This window comes from Protomyctophum parallelum (genome assembly GCF_964188405.1).
Source record: "Protomyctophum parallelum genome assembly, chromosome: 21".
Lineage (NCBI taxonomy): Eukaryota > Metazoa > Chordata > Actinopteri > Myctophiformes > Myctophidae > Protomyctophum > Protomyctophum parallelum.
Window position 1 is genome coordinate 38,495,527 of NC_139713.1, and position 19,268 is coordinate 38,514,794.

General features: G+C 42.0%; 1 protein-coding gene across 2 annotated transcripts in view; it reads right to left on the bottom strand.

The window, feature by feature from the left end:
* Positions 1 to 5,730: 5,730 nt before the first annotated feature.
* Positions 5,731 to 19,268, bottom strand: part of rab27b (RAB27B, member RAS oncogene family) — a 51,108-nt gene continuing 37,570 nt past the window's right edge. For both annotated transcript variants that reach the window (XM_083793161.1, XM_083793162.1), the window contains exons 2-6: positions 14,421 to 14,592; positions 10,868 to 10,956; positions 9,930 to 10,033; positions 8,561 to 8,684; positions 5,731 to 7,564 (exon numbers count right to left, since the gene is read on the bottom strand). In XM_083793161.1, coding sequence (XP_083649287.1) covers positions 7,375 to 7,564; positions 8,561 to 8,684; positions 9,930 to 10,033; positions 10,868 to 10,956; positions 14,421 to 14,573 — 660 coding nt within the window. In that variant the 5' untranslated portion in view covers positions 14,574 to 14,592 and the 3' untranslated portion in view covers positions 5,731 to 7,374. The remainder of the gene's footprint in view (positions 7,565 to 8,560; positions 8,685 to 9,929; positions 10,034 to 10,867; positions 10,957 to 14,420; positions 14,593 to 19,268) is intronic.

Here is a 19,268-nt window from a genome sequence, read left to right on the forward strand (position 1 = left end):
GGCTCATGCACTTTACTATAGATATATATATATATAGTGATAGGCCTCCTGCAGGTCCTATCTTCCAGGCAATTCACACAGTAAACACATTCTTAGAGGTTTTCAGCAACTTTATTAATTCGACAATAAAAAAAGAGCGGGAACATTGAAACAAAAACATTGTTAACATCGTATTCAAGCCAAACAGAACACAGCTGATCAGTCCCACAATGCAACACTCCACATGGCGGCTTACAAAACAAACATCTGGGGTTCATTCAGGACAAGATTGGTTTATTCTCTTAACAATGACTCTAACTTCAGTGTATTGGCCATGAATTGACGTCAGTATAGTATACTTAATACTAGCAGTGGCACTAACTAACTGTCACAAGAATCACTTACTCAGCAAAGTAAGTTTGAACATGCAAGGAATTTAACTTATTTCAGGCACGTGAATCAAATTGAAGGAATTTCACTTGTTTCACTCGCGTGAGTCAAATTGAATAGGTAGAACATAAGATACCGGTAAGACACTAAAGAGGTTAAAAAAGGAAGTATACATACAGTGATTGATTTCAACAAAATGTCAGAATAGATCAAAGCAAATAAACAACATGTCACTTAATTGTTAAATCCACGTCTTAGTTCAAGAGTTCACCAATTTTGACCCTATAGCTGACAATAAATTAATGCTACGTTGCAAAATATAAAATTGCATCTATGAAACCTGAGTCCTGAAAGAAAAATACGGTACAAATGTCAGGTTTTATTCAGGAGATCATTCTTCACATACCACAGGTGATCTACAAGCTAAATTCATTCAACATTTTAACTACCGCTATAGTTAAAAATGTTATGAATTTTCTTTAATCATGGATTCGTTGTGTGTTATAATTACATAATTGATTAATGAATAAGTTAATCGTGTATTGTAGGCTATTAGCGTGCCTGTAGTATTGTACTATCCAGGCCGATACTGGTTGGAATAAAGCTGTTGAACAGTATATAAACTCAGCTCCTCAAATGACTGAGTTTGTAGGCCTAAAATAGTAGGCCTACAAGGTTATCCTACAAGGTGACCTTGTATAGGATTTCAGTGAGCGAAACCTGCTTAGAGTATACTCTTAAGAGCGAAACCGCCGAACGACGGAAATGAATCATGAGCAGGAGCTACAAGGGAAGAAGCGGCCCTGATGTCTGGACCTTTTGCAGTACTTCCGATTGTTGTTGTGACCGTCTTGAACAGATACGTGGGAAGGACTGTGGTTACTGTGGTTACTCAAAACCTAACGATTAACAAATGTAAAAAAAATCAAGCATGGAACAGAGAATGACCAAATAATGATTCCTTGTTGTGCAAAACTGATTTTGTGTCAGTATTGTCTCAACACACCTGCACTCATCACTAACGACGACGTCAATGGAACAGTTTAGCGAAGGTGATTGCATATACTGTCCCATTCCGAAACGTTGAAGCTATACAAGCTAGCAGGCTGTAAAAACAAATCCCATTGTCATAACATAATATATGGCAGGCGGTCAGTTCTCCCCGTTTCGCCCATCCTGTGAATCTGGATACGTGCTACAAAAAGTTAAATTAGGTTTGTTGTATAATCAATGAATACTTCCGTAATTTGACGTGCCAGGATTAACTGGCCACTGAACAACAGTGTAAAATAGTGAAAATGTATTTTTCACCAGTGGTTCTCAACCTTTTTCAGGCTGCGACCCCCCCAAAATAATCATGTTTGAACTTCGAACTGGGGACTCCCTGACAAGCACTTGTAGGCTTTTTCCACCACTGCAACGAATAGCTTGTTCATTACTTTTGACGCAGCTGTCGCAGCAATGGACTTTTTTACTTTTTTCATCTCAAGGCATAACAAGAAATGCTGAGGTGTAGTGTCCCACAACATGGGTGATGCTATAATAGTTTAAAGTAAAATGTAGCAAAATGACTAACAACCCACCTAAAAGTATCCATCAACACATCAACATCTTTTGCCAGTCCCAGTATATTAAAAACAAACAATGCATCACAGGTTGTCAAACCATTGTTTTGGCGTCAAACATACATGCTGGGGGTGCAACAAACCCAAATACAGACTGGCATTAATGCAACCACCAAATACAAACATACAAACTGCAGGCATCTGACATATCAAACTCTTTTTTTTAAATCTGTACATAAATAACTCACACACAGAGTGTTTCCAAAAATAAAAGCTCTTGGAGGTTCTTGAATTATTTAAATGTGTTTTTGCTATATAATATATGCCAGAATGAATCTGCTTTCTTTGTAGCCTATATAACTCATAATACTAAAGAAGAATGCATTAAAGAAACATTGAATAACTTCACAGAACCTTTACAAAGGCCTAGACAGTGGATAAAGGGTTATAGGTCAAGAGAGCATTAACGGCAGGCACAACAAGAGTCCTCCAAATGTAAACATTAACGATGCTCTTCCTGCATTCATTCATGTACTGTAACTATGCGTCTGAGAATGATGGGCACTAGCTGAGACCGTTTCCTAGCACAGCGGTTGTCGCTTGTCGACAAGCTGAAAACGTTGTCACGTTCAAGGTGGGACAGCGGTCCCAGAGCAGTGGTTTTCAACCCCTTTCACATCAAGGCCCATTATTTATTCGGCATTTGAGCCACGGACCTCCATTTGAGGAGAAGCCTCTCAGACCCAAAACTGGTACAATTACCAGAGATAACAGGTAAACATTGATCAAAATGACAATTCTTTCTACTTTCTCTAATTGTTTAGACTTCTTGCAAACTAAGTAATGCAGATGTTTAACAATAATTGAACTCTTTACGCTCTCAAGAGTTAAAGATCTATAAGGGTCCATTTGGTTACCAACTGTTCCGTCATTTAGCTGGGGACCACCTGGAACCTCCTCAAGGACCACTGGTGGTCCCCGGACCACTGGTTGGAAACCACTGCCGTAGAGAAATCACCAGCTGTATGGTTGGTTAAGGGACACACGTTAGGTTTGGGGAAACAAGTTGCTTTATGGGAAGGACAAATGTAGGTTTGGGGAAACAATTAAGGCTCTGGAAGGACACCGTCAAGCATTATTTTCTTTTAATGTAAATATAAAGACTAAACGATGACATGAGTTATAATGCAAAGTTAAAATCTCACAAATGGTCCCATATAATTGTCGTATTCAGAGGCATTTTGTTGACAAAGCTTGTCTTGTTGTCCTAAACCAGTGAGGCACTGCTTTTGCACACTCACATTCAAATGAACGTTCAAGGACTTTCAGACGGTCTGAAAGTGTTCTATTAACATCATTGAAGTAGAATAACAGACAAACAATAACCATTTAATTTGGCACCAGGATCACATGTTTGGCACAGAGACACAAACAACAAATGGGAATAATATGAAATAATGTCAGCCATAATGGACTGTAAAACACATACTAATAAGATAGTCAGTGTTTTATGCTGTAGCAAACACAATACATTTTATATAGGAGGCTTGTTGCTTGTTGAATCAGTGAAATTAGTCACAAGCAAGGTCACAAGGGGGGGGGGGGGGGGGGGGAGTTTAATTTGTTATAGTTTGGCTTTTATATTACGTTCAATTCTGTACAAAAAAGTGCAGTGGCTGAGAAATGTTCACTGGAACCTCAGGTTGCGTCAAAGTTACATGAGTCCTCCTCCTGCTGCAACTACTACGTTTCTGTTTCTGTTTTCAAAGAAAATAGTGTCGCTCGATTAACAAAAAAGTCCTTATAACTGCGTGACTGCATTGTCACTTCGGCAGATTGTTCAAGCTGAAGATTAAATGGTCTGTCTTACTGTAACCAAAGTGCTTCACACAGGGACGTATATTCACCCATTCACACACACAGTTAGGTGTGTTCAGACAGTCCCTTGCTCAAGGACACACACACACACACACACACACACACACACACACACACACACACACACAGAGAGCCAGGAGGAGCGGGGGATTGAACCAGATGTTATGTTTTAGTAGTTGTGTAGTGGGATGTGCCTAAACTGGGATTTCCGTCGTAGCCCAGCAACAGTTGCTTGGCAGCCTGGTACTTAATTAGTTAATTAATGTTTGTTCCACAACCTTCACATTAAATTGTTCCTGGCTGTCAGTGCTACAATATTAATTCCCGGAGAGATAAAAGTCAACCAACGTATAGCGCACTACGCGTTGGCAGTAGTACAATCCTCGTGCTAATTTATAAATGTGTAACTCTTGAGAGTGTAAAGATGAAGGGTCCTTTTTCTTTTCTTCCCCTGGCGTTAAAGTTCCCCTGGCGTTAAATCTGTGTCATTGTTTACTTGGTATCCTATAGTTTCAACGTTTACAGATATAAAAATAGCTATTTTATTATTTCGATAGTATCTTGTTTAGACTGATGCTAGGTCCTTGGTTTACCTGGGATCCTTTCTCGAGGCACTACAGACTACACGCCGCCTCTCTCCATTATGTATGTGATGTGATTACCTTGCTTATTGTAAGCCGCTGTAAGCATCTATCCTTGTCTCTATCCTTCATCAAATCCACAATTGTGGACCCCGCCATCCACTTGAGTTGGAATGATTGTTTTAAACGACATAATGTGTTGTTGTAGTTGTCATTCTTGGTGTGGACAGCTCTGTTTTAAACGACATAATGTGTTGTTGTAGTTGTCATTCTTGGTGTGGACAGCTCTAAGATCAGGGCGAATAGCTCCTTCATCATCAGCGAGGCAACTGAGACATCACTGTCCAATACCGACTAAAGTTGACAGAATTCTACTCCCATTTGTAATCGTAATGGAGAAAATCACTCTCACATGCCTGTTCAAAATGTTATTATAACGTTAAAGCCTTAATCTACATTAACACCCTAAAAGTTACATCAGATCATATCTTTTATATTAAATATGTTGATGGTGGGGACATTTTGACAGTCAAGTGTGGCGAAAACAATAGAGAAACAATACTTCGATAAACAGAAATATAAAAGAAAACAAAACTATGGGACCACAATATAAAATCCAACAAACAGAAACATGTAAATGTAAGTTGTCTTTACCTTTTAATATAAATAATTGGTCACTTCATATTTTACCAACATCGGTTATATATTGGGCCATAAAGAGATATTCCACTTTCCATCTGCCTGGTGGACTAATCTACCAGGCACATTCACACAGAAGAATCCTGAGAGTGTACACATGTCACTCTGCAAGTAACCAAATGGACCCGGAAATGGTCCATTTGGTTACATTTGTACAATAGTTACAAATGGATACATTAACAGTGGGGATTTCACTGTGTCGGTAAAAACCAAAGTGGGATACCACTTTTAAAAGCCAAGGCAATAGTTCAGTTTGAAACAATACTTTTATACACATCTACATGAATGGCGACAGATGAGATGAAGATGAGATGAAGCTCGTTTGGCTTCTCCACGACGGCACACTGTGAACCTAACATACTGTTGGTACTCAATGGTCTTCTAGCCCATTCTGACCGGGCACCCATTTTGGTGTCAGCATCATGTTGTGCTTTAGCTATTTAAAAATAGCAGATCTACAAGCTCGTATCGCGCCACCGAGTGGCGCGATACGAGCTTGTAGGTCTGCTATTTTTGAAAAATCTAAGAACGACTGACTTTTTTAGAATCTGATCTCAGGTCAGAATGGGTTCATCAGACCAGTGTGTGTCCGGCGGAAACCTTGTATGAATCTGATCTCAGGTCAGAATGGGCTAGGTAACTTCTTAGCTCCAGAGCCAAAAGAGAAGCGATCTGGTGTCTCTCCGGGACCCACACTACTAGTGAAAAAAGCCCATATACAAGCGCACAACTCGTCACAGCTATTTTCACTACTTTTTAAATGTATTTATTCTTTTCTAATTTATGGAATTTCATTTACCTTTTTTATATGAAATTCATTTTAGAAATGTTTTTAATAACTCCAAACCACCTCCCCCTGGCCAGCTGGCGCACCTGATGGCGGGGAAAGGAACTGGTCGGAATAACGTGTTCCTTCTACTCGCTACGTCCAGCCGGGGAAACTCTCCCCCTGTCAGGTATAAAGGAGCAGCTTGGACTCCTCATGCATAGAAGGAAGCAGGTTGGCAGAGGAAGTGTAGCGCCCAGGATTACATCAGATAATTGACACTGGGTGAAAAAATGGGTTGCAAAATAGTGGGATAATTTTCTTTAAGTAAAAACAAATAAAAAATAAAAGTTTTTAATTAGGCTAAAATAAAGGGATATTTACTCATACAAATCGGGTTCGCTACCAAAAGTCTGGCCTATGACTCCCCAAAACCATCGGACCCAAACAGGCTATAAATTCAGTAAGGGTTACAGCCTGGTACCGTGTGTCTGTCTGTGCAGTGGAAAAAACAAACATTTATGTTAAGATAGATAGATAAAACATGATAAAACACTCTATTAATAATCCCGGGTGTTACAGCAGCACATAATGTTATACAGTCCCTCACAACCGCAGGAGAGGACAACTTACACAGACAAGGACCGTCTGACTAAAGTTGTTCTCTCCTCCATGGCTGTCTAAAAACAGTGGTTCTCAAACCATTTTCATGTCAAGGACCCCCAAATTATTCGGCCGCGGACGCCCATCTCAAAAGACTTGGTGCCAAGGACCCCCAGAAGGGAAGATTAGTGTTATTATATTTTTTTTCCACAAGAATTCTCAAATTCTTTAAAACAATCCGTGTACAAGCTCACAGCGTGTCTTGTAGGGTTAAAGTGTTATTATATTATTATATTAAGAACCCACTGGAACCTTCCCAAGGAGGACCCCTGGGGGTCCCCGAACACCACTGCTCCAAAAGAGGGAGCGACCACGCGTGAATGTATTTTGGAAAGCGTCGAAAAGAAATCAGATCACAAATTTAAAACCAGGTTGTTGGTGTCGTTTTCCTTTGGCCCCTTCATGTACAGTATGTCCACATGATAGTACACAACAACACAACACGTCAAGCAGTGAGTTATGAAGGGTGGGAGTGCGTGCGCGCCGTAAACCGTGTTGTAAAAAGTGTCGCACGTGCCGCCGTACCTCTGTGACGACACTGTCCCCTTCCTCTGCGTCCCGGTCCCCCCATTAACGTCCGTTCACATGGGAGAGAGAAGTAGGACGGACAAGGCTGTGTTACCTCAAAATGTCCACCAGAGGGGGGTAGAAGTGTGGTTTCAAGGCCACAATAAAAATAAAAAATAGGTTGGGTTGGGTCTCTGGTCACTTGTAGAGAGAAGGAAACGGGAAGAGATGGAGCTAGAGAAGAGGAGAAAAAAACAAAACAAAAAACAAACAGGAAGTAGTAAGAGTGAAGAATGAAGCAAAGGCGAATGCTGATTGGTCATTTCTCTTCCTGGCTCTGCTTCTTCTAGCATGCACATTTCTTCTCGTTGGGCTGGGCGGGCCCCAGCTTGGTGGCTCCTCCGTTGCCATTGGCCGGTTCGGCGGGGGGTTTGTCCACACACTGCTCCATCCTCTTCATCACCAGGTCCAACAGGGTGATCACCGCCTTCTCCACCTCAGCGCCCGTCGCTGCGCTCGTCTCGAAGTACGGGATCCTGAGAAAAAGACAAGTTGTCGTTACACGCAGGCACGTGCACACATAGGCATCAAGGGGGGCTTCAGCCCCTGCCCCTTTTACCCGTCTGCGGGGGCGGTGGCTCAGGGGTAAAGTGGCTGGATGGTAACCGCAAGGTTGCCAGTTCGAACCCGGGCTCCCCCAGAGTTAGTGTCTAAGTGTCCTTGAGCAAGACACTGAACCCCTAATTGCTCCTGATGTGCAGGTTGGCACCTTACATGGTTTCCGCTGCCATCGGTGTATGAATGTGTGTGTGAATGGGTGAATGTAATGCACAATCTATGTAAAGCGCCTTGGATAAAGGCGCTATATAAAATGCACAATTTACCATTTACCGTCTGGGAAGGGGGAGGTTCGTAGAGTGTGGAAGGAACACGTTATTCCGAACAGTTCCGTTCCCCTCCATCAGGCTGGCCAGAGGGAGGTAGTTTAAAGACCAGGATTACTGCATGATTTTTGTGAGGGTACCTACTACCTACCCTAGGGGACACGGGGAGAACATGCACACATAGCTCCACACAGAGAGGCCTCTCCAACCCTCGCCTCGGGTATGGGAGCTGATGACGCGGGGGAGAGGGCACGCCCCCGGCGGGAATCGAACCCAGGACCTTCTAGCTGTGAGGCGACAGCACTACCGAATGTGCCACCGTTCCCCCCCTCCTCTGTGTTGATTTATACATTTGTACTGAGCGTTTACAAGACGTAACCGTAACAAACCATATGAGGTTACATTTTGTAAATGCTCAGAGTCGTCGTATTTTTCTTTTTTTTAAATATATTTTTGGGGCTTTTTTTTGCCTTTATTGATAGATCACAGTAAGTAGACAGGAAACGGGGAGAGAGATGGGGGGGGGGAAGACACACAGTAAAGTTTGTCAGGGTCCGGGACTCGAACCCACGACACACTGTCATGCCGGACTATACCAGCCAAGGTGCCTGGACCGCTAAGCGGGCCCAGGCCAGAATGTAGACCTACCCGTATTTCTCAGCTAGCTCCTTGGCCTGTTTCTCTTGAACTTCTCGCTGGTCTGCGAGGTCTGCTTTGTTCCCCACCAGAACGATGTCTGGGCTCTCACAGTAAGCGTTGGCCTGTAACTGACCTGTGAGAAACGACACCGAGGCACAACCTTCTGTTCAACTGCAGACAGACCATTACACTCAAAGTGGGGGTCGGCTATAATGCACCAAAAATAGCCGAAATACAAGTATTGCGATGCATTGAAAGATTGTACATCAGCTATTTTTGGTATGGGACGCCATCGTAAATCGGGCTTAAAGATATTAGGGATGGGTCCGATTAATCGATTATCGTTAATAGGACCCGAAATCAACTATGAAAATTAATAATCGATAATCGTTTTCTTTTTTTAAATAACTCTTTATTGAATTTTTATGTTTTCACATAAAGATGAATCAAGAAAGGTATAAATTATAAGCACAATACAATAAAACATATATATATATATATATAAATGGAAATCTGTTGGAAAGGTAATATTGTCATTCAAACAGGGCTATAGGCCTACCAAAGTGTTGGGAATTTACCTAATCAGGCCTAGGCTGGGGTTGCTATGGTGATCAATTGGCTTAACACTGGTCCAGGGAGTCGGGACCACCAGTGGTCCTCATTTAAAAGATGGAGTTAGTAACCAAATGGACCCTTATTAACTCTCAAGAGTTAAAATTATTGTTAATCATCTACATCAGGGGTTCTCAAACCTTTTTGACTTGGGGGGAAGAACTTTGTAGGGTTCATTAAAAAAATTAAAATAACCCCCCCCCCAAACTATTATCGTGATGAATCGTTAATATTGAATTATACAAATCGATTTTCATTTTGGACACATTTACACATCCCTAAAAGGTATACTCAGTGATTTCACTTAATTCAAATATCACTTTTCATTTTTTTTGGATAATCCTCTATAGTGTGCTGACCATATAAGGAGTTCCTCCCTGTCCCTCCCTGGGGTCACAGGGGTCAAACCCTAGTTTCAGTTTTGGTGGACCAGGGGTCCTTGGGGGTGTTCCAGGGGGTCCCTAGCTAAATTAGTTAGTTAAAATATCAACAAAATCAGTGTAACCACTTAGAAAATAAACAATCTAGAATGTTTATTTTCGAAATATTTTGAAGACATCTTTAAGATTTTCTTTTGGTTTCTTTGCTTGTTTGGAATGATTGAACATTTATAACACAGATATTCTCTTAATCATGGGGTCCCTGGCACAACATCTTGTCAGATGGGGGTCGGCGTCCAAATACATTTGGGGGTCCTTTCTTGACATGAAAAAGTCTGAGAACCATTGAATATACCGTATGCTATATGATTCAGAAGTGAACTCACTCATCCAGTTTCTGACGTTTAAGAAGCTCTGCTGGCTTGTGAGATCGAACATGAGCAGGAACCCCATGGCGTCCCTGAAGAACGCTGTTGTCAGGCTGCGAAACCTTAGGCACACACACACACACACACACACACACACACGCACACACACACACACACACACACACACACACACACACACACACACACACACACACGCACGCACGCGAGAGAGGGAGAGAGGAGAGAGAAAGAGATACCAGAGGGAGAGGGGTTGTGTGTAACATAATTAGAAAATGGCATTAATTATAAATCTCTAATTGTCTTATAATATTGTTTCCGATTACAGACCAGCCATCCCCACCACTCTCCCCCCCAGACTCAAAAAATTATACAAAATAAATAAATAATAATAATAAATACCTTCCCCAAAAACTCATTTCCCAGAATGCATCGGAAAACCCCAGAGCTAAATAACCGACGTCTGTCCGTAAACCTTCATGGTTAAATGAATGACTTGTACTACCGTCACCTATACGAGATGAAGGGAGCTGAGCGGAATACGCTACGTTACATAACCGAGAGTGATTCACACAGCTGTGAGTCATTAGACCGCTCATAAACCGAATTGCAGGTTTAAATTAAATATGGAAAACACAAAAAGACATCTAAACGTCTGTGCATTTTAACGGGCAGATCAACGCAGACGTACAGCTTAGTCACACTTATCGACCTTCGATGACACCAAACATGAATCCAAAGGATTAAGAAATACTGTCACTTTGTTTGAACAGAACATGTCCTACATAGAAGGAAAACAATCCCAGTGGACAAGTGGACACACGGGCGTCAGGAGAACATCCTGGGCTCCCAACGTCGACAGGACCAAAGAGCACGTGTCTGCGCGGCCTGACGGACCCACAGATTGGCCGATGGTTGCAGGTTGTTGAAGACCTTACCTCTCCTGTCCAGCCGTGTCCCAGAGTTGTAGGTGAACCTTGAAGGTCTTTCCCGTGGCCGTCCCGTTGGGGTTGGACGCCGTATACATCTGGACAGGGTGACATGTCTAAGGTGAGTATAGGGAGTGGTTGGATGCTGTATACATCTGGACAGGGTGATATGTCTAAGGTGAGTATAGGGAGTGGTTGGATGCCGTATACATCTGGACAGGGTGACATGTCTAAGGTGAGTATAGGGAGTGGTTGGATGCCGTATACATCTGGACAGGGTGACATGTCTAAGGTGAGTATAGGGAGTGGTTGGATGTTGTTTACATCTGGACAGGGTGATATGTCTAAGGTGAGTATAGGGAGTGGTTGGATGCTGTATACATCTGGACAGGGTGATATGTCTAAGGTGAGTATAGGGAGTGGTTGGATGCCGTATACATCTGGACAGGGTGATATGTCTAAGGTGAGTATAGGGAGTGGTTGGATGCCGTATACATCTGGACAGGGTGACATGTCTAAGGTGAGTATAGGGAGTGGTTGGATGCTGTATACATCTGGACAGGGTGACATGTCTAAGGTGAGTATAGGGAGTGGTTGGATGCCGTATACATCTGGACAGGGTGATATGTCTAAGGTGAGTATAGGGAGTGGTTGGATGCTGTATACATCTGGACAGGGTGACATGTCTAAGGTGAGTATAGGGGACGATTCATACTCCTATTCTACCGTTGTTTCGGCGCTGTAGTGCCGAAATGATTTCGGCTCGTCAGAAAAGAGTATGAATCGGCCCTAAGGAGTAAGAAGGGCCACATTATCTTTTAGAGCTGGAAGTGAAATTGAGATCCTTTTGGATAAATGAGTGAGAGTGTCTTTTGTGTGTTATTAAGCCGATAAAGCCATTTTAGATTTTAGCTTTGGTCATTCAAACATGGCAGATACACAAGCTTTTGAAACATCGTGAAAATTGGTGCAAATCTTTGAATACAGGAAACATTTTTTTACTGAAATCTTTGCTTCTGGGGGTCCCTGGAACAAACATATTTTGAGATGGGGTTCGGCAGCCAAATGCATATAATCTTTGGGGGGCTTGAGATTTAAAGGTTTGAGCACTACTGATAATAGCAACACGTTTTTTTTGTCTGTTATTTAGTAGACAATAATGAATAGGATCGGCCACAGCGTTGGAGACAGATCGTAGCAAGGTTCTAGTAATGTTATCATCATAATAATGTTGTTTGCTGTGCTGCCAACCAACAGCTCAGGTTACTATTATGTGCGTGTGCAATTAATTAATACAAATAAAAACATTTTTTGTTAATTTCTTTCTTATCACCTCCATTTCTTTGTCGAAAATGGCACACACACACACACACACACACACACACACACACACACACACACACACACACACACACACACACACACACACACACACACACACACACACACACACACAGAAGAGGTGAGGAATAATAATCAATTGGATGAGTCATTCAGTGGTTGGGATTAAAAGGACAGTGACATCATTTCAGAGCAGATAGAGGTGAGCTGCCCATGGCTGCAATTCAGCACCAATAAATACTGTTGCTCATTTCCTTTAAAGGGATAGTTCAGATTTTTTGAACTTAAGTTGTATGAAATACTTGCCATTAATATAGTGGTTGCAACTATATTAATTGATTGCCCGAGTCCCGTGGTGGGAGTTCTGCTCTGGTTTTAGTGAATATTAAGTAGTTCCGGTCATTTTGTGGGGGGCACTGGGGCCACGCAGTAAAAGTCAATTAATCCACAAAACGAACGTAATTTGTATTGTTGACCTATTTCTAAAATATTAGCGTGACTTTCGTTCAACTTTGACCCCTCCATAACATGGAACAATTTTTTGGGCGTAGTGATATGGACACAAAAAACATAGTTCTGTGTGGTAGAGGGGTAAAAAAAGAACGAAAGTTGCACTAATATTTACATCACTGAGATGTACTGTTACTATTTTTTTTTCAGACCTCCAGTTCTAGGCAACACAGAATGGGGTGACTTTTATTATTATTTCCACAACAGGTATATTAATGACAGTAAAATGTTGAAAATGAGTGGTATCCTGTAGTCACTATTCATTGATTTACTGGGATACCAAAAAACATTAAAAAAAAAGGTTTCTCGCTGTTCTCGGGTTGAATATTGATATGCGATTAAAATGCGATTAATCTAGATTAATTAATCGCAAAGCCTCTGATTAATTAGATTTTTTTTTTTTATCGAGTCCCAGCTCTAATATATATATATATATATATACTGTGAAAACTCTTAGGATTTAAATTTTAGAAGGTATTTTGTTGCTATCAGGCAGAAAACTCTTATCTCCATATTCTAACTTGTTGTGTTTTCTCGTAAATTAAAGCCCTACTTGAGTACTTGATCATACACTACAGCATCACATGGAAGCATCAACAGTAGAAGATCTACTTCTCGCCACATTTTGAGCTCGTAGATCTGCTACTTTAGCTATTTTTGAATTTGAATCCTGCAAAGTAACAGTTTGGGACATAATGAGGTTTCCACCCGACAGAGACGATAGAATCTTAATGGGTTAGAACTAAATGTGAGCAGGCAGTCGATTCCCGATGGAACAGATGAATTTCCTGTCTCGTAGAGACAGACACGGAAGCAGTTTAGGAGAGACGGACGACGCTAGGAAGGTTGAGAGGGAGACAGTGTTGGGAGGGAAGGGACAGACAGTAGGAGATCTAAGAAACAGACCGTTGGAATGCTGAGGAGGAGAGCGCGTATAGGAGAGAAAGACAGAAGGAACTCTGAGAGGGAGACGTTGTAGGTGAGACCGAGAGTAGGAAAGCTGCAGAGACAGTATAGCTGAGAGGGAGACGGCAGACCGTCTGAGAAGGAGACAGCATAGGAGAGACAGACAGTAGGAAAGCTGAGAAGGAGACAGTGGGAAAGCTGAGAAGGAGACAGTGGGAAAGCTGAGACACAGACAGTGGGAAAGCTGAGACACATACAGTGGGAAAGCTGAGAAGGAGACAGTGGGAAAGCTGAGAGACAGACAGTAGAAAAGCTGAGAAGGAGACATTAGGAAAGCTGAGAAGGAGACATTAGGAAAGCTGAGAAGGAGACATTAGGAAAGCTGAGAAGGAGACAGTAGGAAAGCTGAGAAGGAGACATTAGGAAAGCTGAGAAGGAGACATTAGGAAAGCTGAGAAGGAGACAGTAGGAAAGCTGAGAAGGAGACATTAGGAAAGCTGAGAAGGAGACATTAGGAAAGCTGAGAAGGAGACATTAGGAAAGCTGAGAAGGAGACATTAGGAAAGCTGAGAAGGAGACAGTAGGAAAGCTGAGAAGGAGACATTAGGAAAGCTGAGAAGGAGACAGTAGGAAAGCTGAGAAGGAGACAGCGTAGAACAGAGACAGACTGTAGGAAAAACCGATACAGAGACTGCGTAGGACAAGGAGGAAGTAGGAAGCTGTTAAGAAGGAGACGACACACACACACACACACACACACACACACACACACACACACACACACCTCCATATAGGAGCTACTTACCACCCTCTTTTCCCTAAAGTCGATGCCGACTGTGGTGATGAACTTGGGGTTGAACTTGTTGTCTGTGTATCTGTACAGGAAGGTGGTCTTCCCCACGCCAGAGTCCCCCAGCGCCAGGAGCTTTATAAGGTAGTCGTAATCTCCATCAGTCATAGTGAAGATGACAGTTTACCTATTGAATAAAACAATACAATGCAGTTATTACACCTGACCCCCACACACAATGAATGCATTAATGCATCAGACTGTTATGTATTTTTGAGGCGCTAGCCCCTCCTATGGCCAGCTTTGTGTGTCTGTGTGAATCATAGCGATGATTTGATTGGCTGATCACCCGATAGCGATGATTTGATTGGCTGAGAAAAGTATGTATTGAGGATAAAAAGTGAGGACAGAAAAGTGAAGACGGAAATTGTGATTGGCCATAATGAGATGATGTATGGTGATAAGAGCGCCCCTCACTTCACACAGGTGTGATTTTATTTATGACAGAGGGAAACAATTATTACATAATCTCCTAATCACAATTATTTGACGTAATAATTGAGATAATCGTACAATCATCATTTTCAAACATTTTCCAAAAATAGTGGAAATAGCTTACACGCTTGCACTTACAGATTTCCACAATTCTTTACAGTTATTTTATTTAGAGTATTAAATTATTACATAATTATGTCAGTCTTTGTATATTTCAAGTTATTTGTCATATCTTCCCTATGGATTTTTTTATTACAAAGCCTGAAGGGCCAAATAGAAACTTTTATTCACATGGATGTGGGTCGCAGTGTTCTGGTCTAAATCACATGGATGTGGGTCACAGTGTTCTGGTCTAAATCACATGGATGTGGGTCACAGTGCTCTGGTCTAAATCACATGGATGTGGGTCACAGTGCTCTGGTCTAAATCACATGGATGTGGGTCACAGTGTTCTGGTCTAAATCACATGGATGTGGGTCACAGTGCTCTGGTCTAAATCACATGGATGTGGGTCACAGTGTTCTGGTCTAAATCACATGGATGTGGGTCACAGTGTTCTGGTCTAAATCACATGGATGTGGGTCACAGTGCTCTGGTCTAAATCACATGGATGTGGGTCACAGTGTTCTGGTCTAAATCACATGGATGTGGGTCACAGTGTTCTGGTCTAAATCACATGGATGTGGGTCACAGTGTTCTGGTCTAAATCACATGGATGTGGGTCGCAGTGCTCTGGTCTAAATCACATGGATGTGGGTCACAGTGCTCTGGTCTAAATCACATGGATGTGGGTCGCAGTGTTCTGGTCTAAATCACATGGATGTGGGTCGCAGTGTTCTGGTCTAAATCACATGGATGTGGGTCACAGTGTTCTGGTCTAAATCACATGGATGTGGGTCACAGTGTTCTGGTCTAAATCACATGGATGTGGGTCACAGTGCTCTGGTCTAAATCACATGGATGTGGGTCACAGTGTTCTGGTCTAAATCACATGGATGTGGGTCACAGTGCTCTGGTCTAAATCACATGGATGTGGGTCACAGTGTTCTAGTCTAAATCACATGGATGTGGGTCACAGTGTTCTAGTCTAAATCACATGGATGTGGGTCACAGTGTTCTGGTCTAAATCACATGGATGTGGGTCACAGTGTTCTGGTCTAAATCACATGGATGTGGGTCATAGTGTTCTGGTCTAAATCACATGGATGTGGGTCACAGTGTTCTGGTCTAAATCACATGGATGTGGGTCGCAGTGTTCTGGTCTAAATCACATGGATGTGGGTCATAGTGTTCTGGTCTAAATCACATGGATGTGGGTCACAGTGCTCTGGTCTAAATCACATGGATGTGGGTCACAGTGCTCTGGTCTAAATCACATGGATGTGGGTCACAGTGCTCTGGTCTAAATCACATGGATGTGGGTCACAGTGTTCTGGTCTAAATCACATGGATGTGGGTCGCAGTGCTCTGGTCTAAATCACATGGATGTGGGTCACAGTGTTCTGGTCTAAATCACATGGATGCCTTTGGTCAAATTCACAGATGAGGAGACATTGGAGTTCACCCAGACGCAAATGACCCAAAACACAGAGCCACAAATAGCAGCATTAGATAGATAGATAGATAGATAGATAGATAGATAGATAGATAGATAGATAGATAGATAGATAGATAGATAGATATAGTGTGCCTGTCACGCACGCACGCACGCACGCAGAAAAGACAGCCTACAAGCTTATTCAGTATTTCAGGTCATGAGATGCTGCAGAGCCACACAGCCAGATTTACTAGAGTTATAAAACAACAATAAAAAAAAGACCTTATTCCATTAAATCAAATGTAACCTTAATGAGAGTCATACGTCACATGGTTCTGCAGTAAGACAATGGAATCCTGTCTGATAAACAGCTCTGACTTGGGACAACACCGTGAAAATAAACATGGCAGGAGACTAACTCAATTTCCTGTTCACGCGTCATCGTGTCAGGGAAATACAGGACATTCACACGCATATATTGTGTGTGAATAAATGATATTGCGTGTAGTCTTTTCCCAGCTAAAGATACCTTTTTTTTGCATCATATGAAACGACTTCTAAATCATTATGTGGCGAAAACGTTTAAGCTTGCGACACAAGGAAGAGAAATTTCCTGCCGGGTACCCAAATTATAGTGAACTAGAAAAAGTCTGGGCACAGGTCTCCACCAGGTTATCCTCAGATCCGTGCAGTTAGAGGTAAAAACACTTTTCGGCCAGTTATAGCGCCACCTTGAGGCTGAGTTGAAATTGTTCATGTGGCATTTTGTCCTCGGCCTAGTGGGAATGTGGGTGCACAATTTCACGGAAATCACGCGATGTGTTCATGATTTGCAGCATTTTGTTTGAAACTGAGCACTCCTGTGAACTTTGGAAGCCAATCTTAACCAATCAGGATGGAGTGTGAGAAATATGAAAGACCGGTTTGGTTGAATGGCTCTAGAGAGACTGTGTACCAATTTGCGTGATGTTTGGACAAAATCTGTAGGTGTGCTGTGCAAAAACCTGTTTTGCACAAAGCGGCCTCCTGGTGGCGCTATAACAGGCCGTTCTGGAAAGTTTGGGGCAGAGGTTCATGGTTGGCATCCAGGGAGTGTGTGTGCAAAATTTGGCATCGACCGGGTTAACGGTGGCTGAGATTAGCTGGTCACGGACGGACGGACACACGGACACACGGACGGACGGACGGAGTGCAAAACATACTCTCCCCATGCCTTCGGCTGGTGGAGACAAAAATGGCATAAATGCGCCGTGGGCTTGTGAGCTTTATTTTTATTTCTTTATGATTCATTATTTATTTCGAACATTCTGAGAAATCTTTTGAAATAATAATAAAAAAAGTTAGGAAACATTTATTCACGACCCACAGTATTAATTCATTCATGAACTAGGTTTATCCTTTTATTTGGTCTTTATGTAAGATGTCTTTTACGAGGGAGCCCTGTTTATAGTGGCAGCATTACGTTTACGAACATTTAAATGAAACAGAAACCTACAATTAAACACAAACACAATTAAGAGTGCAAACAGAGTCATACGGCGAGAGAAATAATAGCACACTTTAGGAATTAAAAAAAAACATCCCTACTTAACAATTTAAGTATAGGGAAGAAGCACGATCAAGTCCCTAAGCTTCAGATGTGTGATTCCGAGCTGCAGGGACATGAAGGCTTGTCTGCCAAGTTCAGTTGGAGCTTTCGGGACATTAAGTCTTAACTGGTTATTATACCATTGTCTACAAAAGAATATAACCTCCAACTAGTGCCACAAACACAAACTCAGCTTCTTCTAAGCAACGGTAGAGTCTGTTCTCCTACATGGCAGGGAATGGCTGAATGCTGGACCCTAAAGCCTTTTGCGCTGTACATGGAAAGCGACTGAAAAAGACCATGGATGTAATTAAACACATGGTTCCCCTTTGCACAGCGGAGATAATGCACTTACTCCTCCAGGTACGAACAAAAAAATCACACCAGTGTGAACCAAGTGGTGCAACTCCCGTCTATTGGTTCTCTGTATTGTTCCAATTTCTTCTCTGTATCGTTCCAATTTCTTCTCTGTATCGTTTGCGTCCAGCAGGTGGCAGCCATGTCACATACTTCTCTCGTTCCAATTTCACGTATGCGCACACCACTCGTGCTCATGACGGATACGGACATTGCTGGATGTAGAAGTGGTTGCACCACTTAAAAAAGGGACTGAAGCTGAACATTCATATTCTGCAGTCCCACAATGAAGGAGAGATGATCTCATCTCTCACTAGTCCACCGACCTCCATCTCTACAATGCCAGTCTAGCCTTAAAACCTACATTTATGTTATTCAATATATTACAAAATATAGGTTTTTCTAAACCAAGCCCTGTTTCAATGGTTATAGTCTACAGTTTAACCAAGTGATTCTGAGCCATTTAAATTTCAAGGACCCCAAATTAAACTCATACTGTATAAATTAGCATTGGCCATTTCATTATGATTTTCATCTCTGCACTGGGAGTCTGGGACCCCAATCTACATGGCCAAAAGACCAGTGTAAATTTAACTTGGAGTGTACAGTAGGCTAAGGTTACAAATGTGAGCATTTGCTATGCCTACCATTTTTTGTACTAATCTTAATTTAATGCCTGTCACTTCTCAACCAGGGCTAACCTATATTAGACATCTGTCAATATCAATCAGTATGTCAATGCATTGTTATTTTGTTGACTCGTCATTTATGTGCACAACATTTTGTCAACATTTATTCCCCTACAGTACATGTGTTCATATAGCTATAATACTGTGAATAATAATGGATATGCTTTTTTCTTTTCTTTTTGTAACTGACCTTATAG